Source organism: Bos grunniens, chromosome 29 (genome assembly GCF_055505025.1).
Source record: "Bos grunniens cultivar Pamir isolate PY7600 chromosome 29, Bosgru_T2T1.0, whole genome shotgun sequence".
In the NCBI taxonomy this organism is placed as follows: domain Eukaryota; kingdom Metazoa; phylum Chordata; class Mammalia; order Artiodactyla; family Bovidae; genus Bos; species Bos grunniens.
In genome coordinates this window covers 18755011-18772648 of record NC_141193.1, presented here as the reverse complement: position 1 = coordinate 18772648, position 17638 = coordinate 18755011, and the positions used below count along the sequence as shown (strand labels likewise).

At 39.1% G+C, this 17638-nt stretch overlaps 1 protein-coding gene across 11 annotated transcripts in view; it reads right to left on the bottom strand.

Annotated features, from left to right (window-relative positions):
• The window catches only part of ARHGAP32 (Rho GTPase activating protein 32), a 205043-nt gene that overhangs the window by 12384 nt on the left and 175021 nt on the right, over positions 1-17638 (bottom strand). For all 11 annotated transcript variants that reach the window (XM_086383679.1, XM_086383682.1, XM_086383684.1 and 8 more), the window contains 8 exons: positions 17414-17563; positions 12376-12478; positions 10893-11037; positions 10355-10437; positions 5048-5155; positions 4419-4564; positions 3534-3729; positions 2163-2308 (listed from right to left, as the gene is read on the bottom strand). In XM_086383679.1, coding sequence (XP_086239805.1) covers positions 2163-2308; positions 3534-3729; positions 4419-4564; positions 5048-5155; positions 10355-10437; positions 10893-11037; positions 12376-12478; positions 17414-17563 — 1077 coding nt within the window. The remainder of the gene's footprint in view (positions 1-2162; positions 2309-3533; positions 3730-4418; positions 4565-5047; positions 5156-10354; positions 10438-10892; positions 11038-12375; positions 12479-17413; positions 17564-17638) is intronic.

Here is a 17638-nt window from a genome sequence, read left to right as displayed (position 1 = left end):
TTGGTGACAATTTGCTATGGCAGCCCTAGGAAACTAACAGAGGTCATTTAATTAATTACAAGTGTTGAATTTATTTGTGAAATATCCTCATCCTCTTTCAATCTCTTAGCAGAGCTCAATGCTGCTGACATTTCCCTATAAAGCCCTTCCTTCATGAATACTCATTGGAAGGACTGATGCTAAAGCTGAAGCTCCAGTACTTTGGCCACCTGACGTGAAGAGCCAACTCACTGGAAAAGATCCTGCTGCTGGGAAAGACTGACGGCACGAGGAAAAGGGGATCACAGAGGATGAGATGGTCGGATGGTATCACCGACTCAATGCACATGAGTTTGAACAAACTCTGGGAGATGGTGAAGGACAGGGAAGCCTGGCTTGCTGCAGTCCACGCCAACATGCAGTCCATGGGGTCGCAAAGAGTCGAATACGACTTAGTGTCTGCACAACAACCACCGTGTCTTCTGTCCCTGCTGAGGGACCATTTCTTCTCACTCTCCTTCGTGATAGCTCTGCTTCCTCCGCCCTCTAAACACTGCTTTTCTCCAGGATTCAGCCTCCAACCTACTTCTCTCACTCAGCAGGCTCTCCTTTGGCCATAAAAAAATATCCCTAGGGTTCTCACCCTTGGTTTGCTGACGAGTTTCAAATCTGTATTTCCAGTCAGATTAAAGTCCGTTATTGAATTCCAGGTCCCTAGTACTCATCATCTTTTGGGCAGGTCCAACTCACTACGTCCAAAATTAACACGTCATTTTTCTTCCCAAACTCACTACTCTCTTCAGTGATGATAGCCACTCCCTGACCATTTAATCAACACCTGACAATTACCTTTCGCATCTTTCTCAACCATTTTTCTGCCCACCCTGTTGATTCTGCCTCATAAATACCTCTCAAATCTATTTCCCACTCCCACAGCCACTGCTTATTGCAGATGCTCTTCGTTTCCTGCCTGCACAGCTATAACTGTCTCCTGACTTACTGTCCAGACTCCAGGCTTACCCTCTTCCTAGACATTACCCACATTGCTGCCAAAGTCATTCTTCTTAAACCCAAACCTGATCATGTTACATGCTGCAGCTATTTGGTGATACCCAAGGAATGCAGGACAAAACCACACCCCAGGCAAGCACCTTGGGCCCCTGAGAACTGAACCCCTGTGCGTACCATCCCACCCGAACATTCTTCATGCTTCCTGCTCCACACGCCAACACACACTCTGTTACCACTTCCCGAAACACCTTTCTCGGTCCCTTGTTGGTCAGGTGAATCCCTACTTATCCTTCAAAACCCGAGTCACAGGTTCTATTTCCTGACCACCCACCTCTCTCCCATAGGAATTGACCACTCCTGCCATAAATGCCTCACATAAGCCTCAATTTCAATAGCTATGATTCTGCATGAAATTTATTTTCTTACACGCGTATGTCCCAAGTAAGACATGAAGGTTGGGAGCAGTGTCTTAATTTTCTTTTCTTTCTGTAGAGGCTGCTATCAAAATATCTAGCCCATACTTAGTACATGACTGCAAAATGAAAGAATGATGAATTAAATGAATCAAACACTGTATTTCTAGCATTGCCTGAGAAGTAAGCACTAACAGATTCAGAACCTGTTAATAGCAGTAGATTTAAATGATTTTTAAAAGAGCAGTACTTTCAAAAACACAGAAATAGATTTATCTATCCAGTAAGATACTCTCACTTCAACATATCATCTAGGAAAAAGACACCTTTCTTTGGTTATAAGATTTAAAACTCTGACAGACATGTCAAAACCTGATTTTGTCATTTTGTGAAAAATCTGTAAATATATAAGATTAATAAGTTTAAATACCACAGCAGTTACTTTTTATTACCAACCATATACAAACTATATTACAAGTATGTTATGAATTTTTAAACACACTGACCCTATATATAATCTGTATAGTTCAAAGAAACTGGGAACTTCTATGCACTTATATATACTATGTATCTGGGGATAAAGCACTGGTAGAAGACAGTTCACACAAAACAGCACAAGGACACACACTGTTGGCGCCTGTGACAACAGCGTGCTGAGTGTATGTCCTGGTAAGAGAAGAGCTGTGTGCCAGGACGGGAGGTGCAGCCCCCATGCAGCCGCTCCTGGGCGCAGAGGGAAGGGAAGGCGTGAACACTCACCTTTCAGAGCCATGGCTTTCATCTCGGAGGGCTCACTCTCATTACGCTGCAACTTCCGTTTAGAAACAGAGGACGATTTCCCCAAGTTGAAAAAGGAACGCCAGCTCCCCACGGGAGATTTTTTCATTTTATTTTGAGGCCTCCTCCTAGGAGAGAGAAAATGGTCCGCATTAAGGCATCCAAGAGGCTACCTTTACTCACTGAAGATGAACAAATGACGGAAAGAGGCAAGCAGCCTGCAGAGGCGCGGCGGACACAGGCAACACCCGCCTTCCACAGAGCGCGCGCCGCACAGTACGGCCGAGCGCCACTGAAGCAGGAAATGGAGATTAAATGCACGCGTGTTAACAGTTGTAATTAGTCTCACAAAGATAACTTAACCAGATTTTCATATTGAGAGCTAATCTCACTATCTGTGAAAAAAGTGAGAATAAGACATATTTAGGAAGAGGAAATACTAAATCTCCAAAAATAAAATAGAGTTGAAGAAAATGATTCTAGGTGTGTGTAAAGAGAATTAAGCCCCAAAATAAGCAAAGCACTAAGAAAAGTAACTAATATATACTGAATGCCAGGCACTGTGCTAACTGGTATACACGGTATCTCATTTAAGTTACATAAAACCATTTGAGGTAGGTACTATTATTATCATTTTAAGTACTATTATCATTGTACAGCTAAGGAAGGAAGAAGAAGAAGTTTAATGTTGTAAAACTAGTAAATGATGGAGTCCAGGTTGGAACCCAGGTCCACCCAGCGTCGACACTCTTGATTACTATTCTATAAAGAGGTTTTTGAGGAAATTATAGAGTAAAAAATTCAAGAAGCTGAAGACAAACTCAGAATGACAAAGTAAAAGAGTATTTCAGTTGACGGAAATGAAAATAATTTAGAAAGGTATACTAACATATGGAAATGAACGTCTATTAGTACTACCCAGTCCAGGGAGTTGAAATCCTGACATTCTTATGGAGCAGCCAGAGGAGTGACCTGAGATCAAAATTAACTTATAGACATTAGTCTTCTCACAATCAGTTAGTAAAGAAGTTACGGAAACCATGTTATTATCATTTCTTTAGAGAAAAACAGAATCAGAGCTGGAGAGGACACAGAGAACGTGAACAGCAGTGGTTCTCAGACTTTGTCAGTGTCCTCCCAGCTCTGATTCTCTGTTTCTCCTAAGATATGATGCAATGCTTTTTGATAACCATTTGCTTCAGTTCCCATGAAGTAACATCCACAGTCGAATGAACAGGTTTTTCTGGGACTGACAGAATCAATATAATAATACTAAAATACCAGAGTAAAAGAAAAGAAAATAACACATAGTCATGAAATGCACATTTTTAAGGAGGACTAAATGAATTTTACCTTTCAAGTGGGAACTCGATTATGGTATGAAATTTCCCCTGGAGTGCAGCAGGTCCTTCTCCTACTTCAATGTATTTATTTTCGGTCACAATTGGAGAAGTGACCTGAGCCTGTGTTCGTGCCTGGGCTTCCTCCAGTGTCAGCAGCTTGGTAGATGGAGACGAGACCAGCAGGGACTTGGGTCTTGATAGAGAAGCTTTGAAAAGAAAAAAAAAGCAACGACAAGACTCAAACTTTCTGACTTGGGGGAAAAATATAAATATCCGTGACTGTGTGTGTATAACAATCTGATTACCTGTCTATCTATCTATCTATCATTCTGTGTTGTTTTAAATTTTCTTTATTAAATTTTTTAAATGACAAAAGCAACAGAGTCTTATACTGAGGAATAGAAAATGACATACTAGGTTATTAACAGTAATAGATACAAGTATAAAATTCCTTAAGTATTTAACTAATAATTTAACTATTATTAAATAGTTTAATAATTAATTTAACTAATACTTTAACTAATTTAATTTAACTAATAATTTAACTATTTTCCTTTCTTAAAGGATTGCAGACAAGGCCTAGAATCAGTCAAGCATTTTTAGTTCTGGGAGTTTTTCTTCTGCTGCTCTATATTACACTTTCACACACATCAGTAATAGGCGACATGATACACTTTTTATGTTCCCTGAACTTAGATCATGGTAGGTCTAATATTTAGTATTCACTAAAAACACATAACAGAACTGTTAAATTGTGAGTTTTGGGAAGCAGATATAAATTAGCTGCTTTCTTTGGAGACAGATTTATTAAATTGAGATAAGAGATGCTGTTCACTAAAGTGGTGGGGGTTTAAAGATACGTTCCCAGTGGGGAAGAGCATCCACGTGGGCCTACCTGCCCCTTCCTGAATGACTGCATTGATCTTCCCACTGAAGAGCACGTCGACATGGTTGAGGATGAACTCCACGACCACGGACTGAATCCTCACTTCCATGAAAGCTGCCGTCCCGCTGAAGCAGGCAGATTCTATCTGCTTTGATCTGTGGGGTAAACGGCACTACCATCAGAGGGTCCCCAGAACAGCAGTCTTGAAGAGCATTATCTTTCGGTTTGTGCGTAGATCACAAGTGAACCAGAGGAAGAAAGCACACTTTTGACAGTGCATTGGCTAAACCTCGACCGCCTGTTTTAAGGAAGACGCTCATAAAAACAACAGATCAGCTTTACTTTTAAAAATTATCCTTGGGACTTCCCTGGTGGTCCAGCGGCTGAGACTCTGCGCTTCCAAGGCAGAGGGCCTGGGTTCAGTCCCTGGTCAGGAAACTAGGTCCCACATGCTGCTACTAAGACTCTGCAGGCCACGACTAAAGATCCCGCAGGCTGTAGGTAAGACCCAGCACAGTCAAATAAATAAACATTTTTAAAGTAAATAAATAAATTAAAATTCTCCTTAAGAGAACACTGAAGAATTAGACTGTTAGTTGATTGTTTCTACTTTAGGTCATGAGTCAAATGCAACTTACCTTAGCAGGTTTGGAGCCCAAACGATGGCTAGGTTTTTTGCATGCATATTTGTGATGGAGCAATAGTCAGCTAAAAGAGACAAGTGTCTCATTAGGAACTCCAGTGTTCTGGAAAATGAAATGCAACATATTAACACAAAGAAACATCAGGGAGTAGTATAGAGCAGAAAAGCTCCACTAATTAATTTCTAAGTTTTCAATGGAAAAATGGAAAAAGAAACCCTATAGATCCCATCGAGGTTTTCTGTTGCCTATAAGATTTAAATATTATTTCTATAGAACTCTCAGAGTAGTATGGATTTCATATATAGTAATTACATCCATGGAATATTGAGAAAAAATTGTCTAAGGCAGTAAGAAATGAAAGTTTTTGATAGGATTGGCTCAGAAAATGAAACAGCTTAGTTTTAAAGAAATCTTTAGTAACATTTGCCTGTTATACATCTAGTTACAGAGACATCAGTGAAGTAAATCCTCTAAAAGTCAGTTTCCAGACAAACGCTATCATGAAGTCATGGTATTCTATTTGCAGCAGATATGCTAACAAGAGAGAATTTAGATTTTTCTTTTATAAAAGAAAATGACAATATTTCACAAGCCTAAAAAGAGTTAAAAGAAAAATTCCAGCGGGTACCAATGAGCAGACTATTTGAGCAAATAACATGCTCTTGGAACAGAAACCTTACTCTAAATCCTAATTCCTGGTTTATCTTATATATTCTCAAGTATGATTCATGTAAACAATTTTTTATATATAGATTTAACAATAGGGCAGAGTATCTTGGAAAATAAAGAATGATGAGCTTAAATGTAAGTTAAGTTAGATAAACACAAGATACTACCTATACATCTCTCAAAGTGTCCTTACCTTATAGGGATTAAAACTATTAAAGACAATAAATGGAAGATAGAAGTTTAAGAGTATTATTTGAACAGCAATGAAAGTTAAATTGTGGTCAACGTACAAGTCTTCAGGATTCAGGTGAGCCTGACAGAGACTCGAGAAGAAAAGGAAGATAAGCCGCCACATTAGGAAGAAACAAATACCGTGGTAAGGAGAGAACAATTTAAAACAAACCCAAATCTATGATTACTGGTAATATTTTCACAGAGAGAAGAGATTATACACATGAAACAAAAATAGAAAAGCATGCTATAAAGTAGAAACATTCAGAGAAATGAGAAAGAGAGGGAGGAAAGGCAGTTAGTTCTTAGAATTAAGTGTTCTTAATCATGAGATGGTTTGGAGAAAATCCATATGTGGAAACTGACAAAGAAAAGGTAAGAAACTCAAAAGAGTTTAGTTCAGTAGATAAAAACAATTCTAGAAAGAGAATAAAGAAAAGGGATGAGGTGTAAGCTGCTCTGAGAACCATCAAGGAAATAACACAAGAAAATTTCTCAGACGTTTCCAGAGGGAGAAAGCCCAATGAGTGCCCAGAGCAAAGAATGAAAAAGAGCCTGCTCCAAGATGAGTCACCATGGAGACGAACCACTAGGCAGGTTCTAAATTTAAAAGCATCCAAAAGGATTTAAACAACACAAAATAGGTCATACTAAAAAAGTGGCACTCTAACTGGTATCAGACTTTGCAGCAGCATTTTTGCTTAGATGCCAGTGGTGTAATACCATCAGAATAATGGGAAAATACTATTTACAGATTAAAATTCTATAGCCAACTGTCAGTCAAAAGTATGAAGAGAATAAGAGCATTTTCATATCAAAGTCTCCAAACATTCACCTCCCACACAACTTTTCTCAGGAAGTTACCAAAGATGGACACCAGGAAAGCAGGGAGTGGACACAGGGAAGGTGACAGGTAGAGGTCCAGAGGAGAAGGGGTCTAAGTCAGGAAAAAAGTGATGAAGGGAGGTTCCAGGAGGGTAAGAGCTGGTGATGATGGAGGAGAGCTGGACGGACAGCGCGATTTTAGGCACCACAAAGGGTGTTTTCATGGGGAAATGTTTTTTTTAAATGGTACCTTGATATGTTTAAACACAACTGAGATCTTCACGACCAAGATAATCAGGATGGTGTGATCACTGACCTAGAGCCACACATCCTGGAATGTGAAGTCAAGTCGGCCTTGGAAAGCATCACTATGAACAAAGCTAGTGGAGGTGATGTAATTCCAGTTGAGCTATTTCAAATCCTGAAAGATGATGCTGTGAAAGTGCTGCACTCAATATGCCAGCAAATTTGGAAAACTCAGCAGTGGCCAGAGGACTGGAAAAGGTCAGTTTTCATTCCAATCCCAAAGAAAGGCAATGCCAAAGAATGCTCAAACTACTGCACCATTGCACTCATCTCACAGGCTAGAAAAGCAGTGCTCAAAATTCTTCAAGCCAGGCTTCAGCAGTATGTGAACTGAGAACTTGCAGATGTTCAAGCTGGATTTAGATATGGCAGAGGAACCAGAGATCAAATTGCCAACTTCCGCTGGATCATGGAAAAAAGCAAGAGAGTTCCAGAAAAACATCTATTTCTGCTTTATTGACTATGCCAAAGCCTTTGACTGTGTGGATCACAATAAACTGTGGGAAATTCTGAAAGAGATGGGAATACCACCTGATCTGCCTCTTGAGAAACCTGTATGCAGGTCAGGAAGCAACAGTTAGAACTGGACACGGAACAAAAGACTGGTTACAAACAGGAAACGGAGTATGTCAAGGCTGTATATTATCACCCTGCTTATTTAACTTATATGCAGAGTACATCATGAGACACGCTGGGCTGAAGGAAGCACAAGCTGGAATCAAGATTGCCAGGAGGAATATCAATCACCTCAGATATGCAGATGACACCACCCTTATGGCAGAAAGCGAAGAACTAAAAAGCCTCTTGATGAAAGTGAAAGAGGAGAGTGAAAAAGTTGGCTTAAAGCTCAACATTCAGAAAACGAAGATCATGGCATCCGGTCCCATCACTTCATGGCAAATAGATGGGAAAACAGCGGAAACAGTGGCTGACTATTTTTCGGGGCTCCAAAATCACTGCAGATGGTGACTGTAGCCATGAAATTAAAAGATGCTTACTCCTTGGAAGGAAAGTTATGTCCAACCTAGATAGCATATTCAAAAGCAGAGACATTATTTTGCCAACAAAGGTCCGTCTAGTCAAGGCTATGGTTTTTCCTGTGGTCATGTATGGATGTGAGAGTTGGACTGTGAAGAAGGCTGAGTGCCGAAGAATTGATGCTTTGGAACTGTGGTGTTGGAGAAGACTCTTGACAGTCCCTTGGACTGCAAGGAGATCCAACCAGTCCATTCTGAAGGAGATCAGCCCTGGGATTTCTTTGGAAGGAATGATGCTAAGGCTGAAACTCCAGTACTTTGGCCACCTCATGCGAAGCGTTGACTCATTGGAAAAGACTCTGATGCTGGGAGGGATTGGGGGCAGGAGGAGAAGGGAACGACAGAGGATGAGATGGCTGGATGGCATCACTGACTCGATGGACGTGGGTCTGGGTGAACTCCAGGAGTTGGTGATGGACAGGGAGGCCTGGCATGCTGCGATTCATGGGTTGCAAAGAGTCGGACATGACTGAGCGACTGAACTGAACTGAATTGAGGTCAGGATGCAGCAGTTAAAACTGGACATGGAACAACAGACTGGTTCCAAATAGGAAAAGGAGTGCGTCAAGGCTGTATATTGTCACCCTGCTTATTTAACTTATATGCAGAGTACATCATGAGAAACGCTGGGCTGGAGGAAGCACAAGCTTGAATCAAGATTGCCAGGAGAAATATGAATCACCTCAGATATGCAGATGACACCACCCTTATGGCAGAAAGCGAAGAAGAACTAAAGACCCTCTTGATGAAAGTGAAAGTGGAGAGTAAAAAAGCTGGCTTAAAGTTCAACATTCAGAAAACTAAGATCATGGCATCCGGTCCCATCACTTCATGGCAAATAGACAGGGAAACAGTGGAAACAGTGGCTGACTTTATTTTTCTGGGCTCCAAAATCACTGCAGATGGTGACTGCAGCCATGAAATTAAAAGACGCTTCCTCCTTGGAAGGAAAGTTATGACTAACCTAGATAGCATATTCAAAAGCAGAGACATTATTTTGCCAACAAAGGTCCGTCTAGTCAAGGCTATGGTTTTTTCAGTGGTCATGTATGGATGTGAGAGTTGGACTATAAAGAAAGCTGAGTGCCAAAGAACTGATGCTTTTGAACTGTGGTGCTGGAGAAGACTCTTGCGGAAGGAGATCCAACCAGTCCATCCTAAAAGAGATCAGTCCTGGGAGTTTATTGGAAGCACTGATGTTGAAGCTGAAACTCCAATACTTTGGCCACCTGATGCGAAGAGCTGACTCACTTGAAAAGACCCTGATGCTGGGAAAGATTGAGGGCAGGAGGAGAAGGGGACCACAGAGGATGAGATGGATGGATGGCATCACCGACTTGATGGACATTGGTTTGGGTGGACTCTGGGAGTTGGTAATGGACAGGGAGGCCTGGTGTGAGAGTCAGACACGACTGAGCGACTGACCTGAACTGAGAGAATACCCATCATTCTGTGACAGAGTCAGGAGACAAGCTAGCGATAAAAAGAAACTCAGCAAACCCCAAACAGGCCATCACTCCATGAAACAAACACGGTTACCCCAGAAAGGGGGAAAAAAATTCTGGTATACTATTAGATTGGGCTTCCATGGTGGCGCAGCAGTAAAGAATATGCATGCCAATGCAGGAGACATGGGTTCAATCCCTTGGTCGGGAAGATCCTCTGGAGGAGGAAACGACAACCCACTCTAGTATTCTTGCCTGGGAAACCCCAAGCACAGAGGAGGATAAAGGAGCCTGGCAGGCTACAGCCCATGGGGTCACAAAAGAGTTGGACATGATTGAGCATGCACGCACACATGCATACTATTAGATGTAGTTTGTAAATAACAGTTACATAGATACAGCAATGTAGAAAATCAACACCGAGCACTCATACAACCACTCTAGGAAGATGAGAGAAGGGGCTGTGTGTGGTTGTGTGCTAGTGGGGGAGAGGAAAGTTACAACTAAATCCTCCAAACTACTTCCAAGAGTCCAAGCTAACATACAAATTAATCTGGGCTGTAAAAGTAAGCAACAGAAGAGAGGGCTCCAGGGTGCCTGCTGGATGCCAAGCACTGTGCCCAGACCCTGGGAATACAAAGACAAATGTAAATACAAATGCATGGAAAAACCGAAATTTAAACAGTCAGAACTCCAAGGAAATTTAAACAGTTAGAAACCCCAGGAGCCCATGTTCACACAATTGACTTCTGGCATTTTTGGCTGGCATTTTACAGGGCGTGGTTTACCTGTAGTGTGGAGGAGGGAGTTGCTGGATGACATCATGAATTTTTATCAGCCTTTCTTCATCTGTTGCTGCTGAAACAGCATCCTGGAACAACCATAATGCAAAATAAACTAGTAAGCTTTGTTGGTAAAAATGAAAGTTCTTCACTTACAATTCAGTTTCACTTTGAGATTCATTGACCTTACTCTTCGGTGCTGAACGATGAGGGAAAACCATGTAGTACCAAGGAAGCAAACTTTGTTCACACACTATGTGGATGCTGAAATCTAATACAAGATAGTATTTTTAAAACTTTACAATAACCAACATATAACCAAGGGTTATAGTAAGATTAGTGGCTCAAAGTGAGAGACCCTGAAAAGGGGCAAACAGTGAAGACGGTGGACCAACTAGCAGTAAGTGTTCTTTATCAATATTTTCTCTTTAAAGGAGCTCTTTTACTCATATAACTCACATGGAGAAATCAACTTTTTCAGGTTTTGAACAAAACCACAGCAAAATTGCAAACAGAACTTGATTTAAATGTGACTGGTACTCACAGAAAATTTCTCATACAGCTGGTAGGTGAGCAGAGGGTTTGGGAGCTCTCGGAAGTACAGCTTACACAGGGAGCCCACGGAATGGATGTCTTGGACATAGGGTTCTTTTGTCAGGTCGGGAACATGTTCAGAGTCAAATTCATGGCTAAAAAGATAGAAGAGAGACAACAAAACTAATTTTTTTCAAAGAAAAGCAAATATGACTTTAAAACAGAAAGAAAAGGTCCAAAGTATTAACCTCCAGCTCAGTGAGCAAATATGTACTTCAAATGACTGTATTTCACAGAAGTTATTCAGCAGTAATTGAATGTCTGACTATGAGACAAGTGTTTTTCTAAATAGAAATTCAGGGGATAGCTTTAATATTAAAATGGACAGAAATCTCTGAAACCTGTGTGAAAGAGCAGGTCTTACCACAGATTGAAACAAAGGACTTCTACTTCCTAAGTGTTTAAATGCCTTATATTTTGGCAGTTCTGAAAACTAGAGTTGAATGGCAGCTGGTCCATGAAAAACTATGTGCAGAAATTCCTCAGATGCAAGAAGTACAGTTCAAGAATATGTTATGATAGAGGGATAAGGAAGCCAGAAACAATTATAAAACAATTCTCCAACAACACAGAAAGTAAATCTGCAGCATTTAGTGAGTGAAATAAAAATTGTGCTCAGAACACAAAGGCAGATTAAGCTTATTCTCCAGGAGGTTGACTAATATTAATCTACAGACCAGAGGCCACTAGTCAACCTAGAGGATTAATCTGAATATGAGATCTGCTGCATCTGAAGTCAAAGACTGTACTGTTTTCAGTACCAGAATCAATTTAAGTATTACAAACATGTATTCTGAAAATAGAAATCAACTCTGTGGTCAATTTAGAATATTAAAATCCTTATAGAATAATGGCAATTACCATGTACCACAGTGAAAAATAAAAGATAATAACATGTTAAGAATAGACAGGAATCTAAGAGATTAAGAAAAAGTTAAAATTTCTGTTGGTGGAATAAAGGATACCACTATTTTTGTCTCTGGGGGTCTAATGGGAAAGGATGTGGGATATGTGACACATACCCACTTGAGCACGTGCTACAGAACTTGGGTGAAAGAAGATTAGAAAAAGCTTCACTCTAATTAAAAAGAATAATAAACAGGTCCACTCTTGTCCATTTTAATTAAAGAATAATTCTATTATAATGTAAATTTTCATCTATCATAGTTGTCATAGGTTCAAATTCAATTTTCAAAAATCTTCAATATTGCAGAGAAAATAAAAGTATTGAGATTAGAGGCCAAGGTTTTCTGATACTACAAATGAAGAAATGTCGAAAACATACACAGAGAACAATATAGCTAGTTTTCTACTTTATCTAAACTATCTTACAGAAAATAAAGATTATCAATATAAGTGACTTAATTCTGAAACAGTTTCATTTTAATGAATTACAGTAGGAACAAAAAAGAAAAAGCCATGTTGGGTTTTACCGTAGTCTCTGGATATTGGAGGCGACACCAGAGAGACGATATATCCCATCCACGATGCCATATCTCTCGATGAACGCTGTGCAGCTTTGAAGAACCTGGGGCACTAGAGAGCATTTTTGAAGACATGGATTAAATTGAGAGTATTCAATGGAAACAAAGTCACAAAAAACAAGAATGTTTTAGCAAAATGAAAGTTGCAAATTAAAGCTGTAAGGGGTAGAGATTAATCTGCCACAAAAAATGATAACAGCATATTTACCTAATTTCACATCTAAACTAGATTCCTGAATAATCAAGACTGCCTCTATGTTGTTACACTGAGGTAAGTGGAAGAGTTCATTAATTATTGGGATACTTTCCCTAAGATCTTCTGCAACAGACTTGTTTAGATGGTTACAACAGCAAGGTGAACTGTTTAGTTCTAACATCATTCTAGATTAAAAAAAAAAAACACAGTTACTCACCTGAATTTCATACTCAGCAAATGGATATGCAAACTTCAATGTTTATTCCAACATGATAATTACCTACTCTAAGTGCTTCAATTTTTCACTTTTAAAAGTTTCTTTTATTCTTTTCATAGTTATGCTAATTCTAATTATATTCAGTAAACATCAACATAATGCAAAGGTCAAAGTAATTTCAAGTAAGTGAAATCTTTAATTTCCTGCCTATCTTTATATTAAAATTACTGACTTTTGACTCGATATTATCAGCCGGTCACGAAACGCACTTCAACAAAAAGCAGGAAGAAAAGAAAAAGAAAGGCTCTCTGGTTACGTCTCTGAACAACTAACACAACCAAGCAGGCACTCTGGGCCCACGGTCTAGAACAGAACACTTGCAGTTTATGAGAAAACGGTCTTCTAACCAAAAATCTACAGTAACTGAAATTTGAACTTCATTTATATTGCACTGCAGACTGATGAATTCACAGGCTTCAGTAACTACGTTCATTTCATCATTTTCGGTTACGATCCATGAGAAGAATAGCTTGAAAGAACATTATTTGGTCTGCAAAAGACTACTCTATTAGGGATGAAAGAGTGGTGAATGAAACAACTAGGATACTTTAATAAGATAATTTTATCTACTGCATTTCACTTAAATGTATATACCATTCCTTTATTATTACAAAAGGTTTTTCCTTGGCTTTTCTGCATTGTGTTGTACTTCCTTCATCCTGTCTTTTAAATCCTGTCAGATCCTGTAACTTATATTTAAAACATAAACTCCTTAGCTTTGAATAATTTTATTAGAAAGCAGGTATATTACTGAGCAAGCAAAAGATGCCAGACTAAGTGCTTTACAACAGATACTCTTATTTACTTTTCAGAGAAATTCTATCATTATCTCCCTTTTCAGAGAGGAAACTGAATCTTAAGAGTGATGAAATTTTACACATAAGGACAAGCAGTAAACAAATGGCACAAATAAGGATCAAACTCAAGCTGTCCAAGCACAGAGTCACACTTTAACTGCCCAGATTTTAAGGTCCTTCCCCATTTGCACTTATTTTAGTATTACCATATTTCTGTATTTCACAACTCTAGGCCAAGTTAAGTCTCATCTTTTACCAAACAAACCAGCCATGCTCTAAGTCCATCAATTTCCAGGTAAAGGAAGCCTGTTTCCTCTGCCTGGATTCTCCTTCTGCTACCATCTTCTTATAGAAAACTCTTGGTTGTTGTTCAAAACCCAACTGAACTCTTACTCTAAGGCAAGCTTTCTTTGAATATACCCCTAAGCAGAGGTAGCTATACTAGGTTCTAGATGCCAACAGAACTATGTCATTTTGAATTAATATTTATTTGTTTATACCATGATTACTCCTTCTTGAGTGCATGCCTGCTCAGTCACCTCCTTCTTTGTGACCCCATGGACTGTAGCCCACCAGGCTCCTCTCCCATAGGATTTCCCAGGCAAGAATACTGGAGTGGGCTGCCATTTCCCTCTCTAGGGGATCTTCATGACCCAAGGAGACATGGGTTCAATGCCTGGGAAATCCCACGGACAGAGGAGCCTGGCAGGCTACCGTCCAAGGGGTTGCCAAGCGTCAGCCGTGACTTAGTGACTAAATAGCAACAGCAACCCACAAGAAAGCATACCTACTCTTTATATACAGGCAGACCTCAGAAATACTGTAGTTTCCGTTTCAGACCGCCAGAATAAAGCAAGCATCACAATAAAGGAAGTCACACAAATTTTTGGTTTCCCAGTGCATATCAATTATGTTCATACTATAGTATAGTCTAATAAGTGTGCCATAGCATCGTGTCTGAAAAACAATGTACATACATTTAATTAGAAAAATACTTTATTGCTAAAAAAATGCTAACTATGATCTGAGCCTGCAATGAGTTGTAATCTTTTTGCTGGTGGAGGGTTTAACTACCGTGTGTCACAGAGACACGACTGAGCAAACACTTGGAAAAATGGTACCAACAGACTTGCTCAATACAGGGTGGCCACATACCTTCAGTTCATTAGAAAAGCACAGTGTCTGCAAAAAGCAATAAAGCAAGAAAAACATAACACCTTTGCAATTCTATACTGTATTCAAATTTACAGTTTGAATAGCTTCTTAATTTATGCAGCAATTTCCCTAAAAGTTGAGTATTCAATTTTTTGGCTTTCATACATAATACTATAATGAACATTTTTATTTTTGTTGGATTATAGCCTTAGGATAACCCTGAGAGAGAACTGCTACAAGAAAGGAATACTGTAAGGTCTCTTGCTCTGGAGTGCCAAAATGTTTTTCAAAAAGGCAGTAATTCCCAGAGCTACCCGTAACCAACATTCTTCACCTGCTGGTAAAAATCTCTGCTGTTTTTAATGGCACTGGATATCATAATTTAGAAAAGCAGCTTTGTTATATCAGTAGTGTTTACTTATATAAAATGGTGTCTCAAAATTGCTTTGATACATTTTCCATGATTGCAAATAAGCATAGAGACTTTTTTTCTTTTTGCATTTTTTGTTTACTATTTAGTTCCTTGTCAAAATTGTATGTTTATAGCTTTTTTCTATTCTTCTACTCAGGGGCTTAATTTTCTCACAAACCTGAATGACATTTTCATTTACTATATTAGGAGCACAATTTCATCATACCCAAGAAAAAAGGACTTTCCCAGTCTATGGCACCTTCCCTTTACATTTGTAGTAAGTTCCCTACATTTGAACCTTCAAGTTGTGAACTTTCAAAGATGTGAACATGCATTCACACGTCCAAACACACGTTAGTTCACGTGTCTGGCATACCGTCAGGTGCCTGCATCCTCTGCAAGCGGCTGTGCTTTCCCGTGCTTCACTGCACAGCACTACACAGAGTGCAGGAGAATAGCAGCATCTTTCTCTCAAGCCCAGGCTGTCTGGAAGCAAACGCCAAAGCGGCGGTGATGCAGCTGGTACCGCTAGGGAGCTCCAGCTGTTGTACCGCAGTATTGTACTGTTCAAGGTACTGTACTGTAAGATTAAAAATGTTCTCTTTTTTGTTCTTTAAATGCATTACTTGTGTGAAAAGTACTATACACCTACTACAGTACAGTACTACATAGCCGACTGTGTTAGTCGGATACCTACGTAACTTTGTTGGATTAACAGACAAACTCAACTTAGGAATGTGCTCTCAGAATAGAACTTCTTCGTATGTAGGGGACTTACTCTATATGGAAGCTACTTGTTTGGAATCACCTCTTCATTCATGGTTTTTTCCTTCATTGATCTCAAAACAAAATCATTTTGTATTAACACTTTTATGAGTTAAAAATAGTTAACCCTTTCATATATTTGAAACTTTTAGGGTCATAAAGCAAGAATTAAGCTTTTCAAAATTGCTATTTCATGTTTCTGTATGTATTTATAATGAACTCCTCCCCATGAGCTGGTTTTTTAAAAACACTTTATCAGCATGGATTCGTATCTAGAACAACTACTTCTAAACATTCCGGGCTATTTCATTCATCAGTTGTATCTCATCCTCTACACCAGTAACATTCTAGTTTTGAATACTGTTTTAATATTGGTAAAGTTAGATGTCTCCTATCCCTGATTTCCCTCCCCATAATGTTCTGTGATCTTCTCATTGGCTTATTATTCCATGTGCATTTTGACTAGTTGCAAAAATAATCCTCAGGGTTTTGGTTTGTCTGTTTGTTTTTTCTTTAATTTTCAATAACTGCCATAAGTTGATATTAGTTTGGGACTAACACCTATTTAAAGTAATACTGTGTCTTCTCCCGCAAGAAACAGGGTATAGTTTGTATTAAATCCATATTATAAGTATATTGGTATTCTTTAGGCAATGAGTAAGGCCTTAATTTGAACTTGATATTCATTGATATTTACACTAACTTTCACTAGCGGTCTTCTTAAAAAGCATATAATGGATGTTTCCCATCAAGATTCAGAATTTCACAAATCACCTATTTCTGTTATCAAAATTATAGTTAAGGACTTCCTTAATATTCTAGCATCTAAAAGAGATGGTAGAGAAAAGTGCTATTTTTTAAAAAAATCAAAGAAAAACTCCATTTTTCCTTTCTGTCTATCCATTCAGCCCCTCCATCCATTCTTCAAAGCACTGAATTCTTGAATAAGAATTTAATTTATAGAGAAAGGAATTTAGATTTTTAGCTATAAAAGTTGGGAGGCTGGTCTTGGTAATACACGATCTCAAAAGTATGACTTTTTTCCAAAAAAGAAATTAACACTTCAGAATAAACTGTGAGAAGGAAAAGTGAGGAAGTTATCTGGAGAGACATGAAAATAATGCAAACCAGCAGAGCTATTGTACCCTTGGTGAGAATGTCTTCATCTTTCTGAACAGATCACAAGCATCTCTTATGCCAAAGTGCATGCCGAGACCCCTCATGATTCTCAGTTACCCCGAAGTCAGGCGAGTACCTGAGAGCATTCAGTATGTGCTGCTGAACTCAAACGGAACAGGTGCTGCTTGCCGTATCTAACTGATTACAGGAGATCAACAGGGAGAGGTTAGAAACTGAAATTATGAGATTATAAATTTCATGTTTACCTTCAAAACCAGAATTCAGAAGGTGCTCCCCTAGGTCACAGCCAAACACTCTTTCTTTCAAGATCCCACGCTGCTTCAATTTCTGTTTTGTTGGACGAGACTTCATGAATGTGCGTAAAAAAGTAATGAGCTTGCCGTGCTTTTTAGATACTAAAAAACAATAATAAAGAGAAAATACCTTAGTTGTAGCGAGAGGAAATGAAGTGCAGATCTCAACAGAATAAC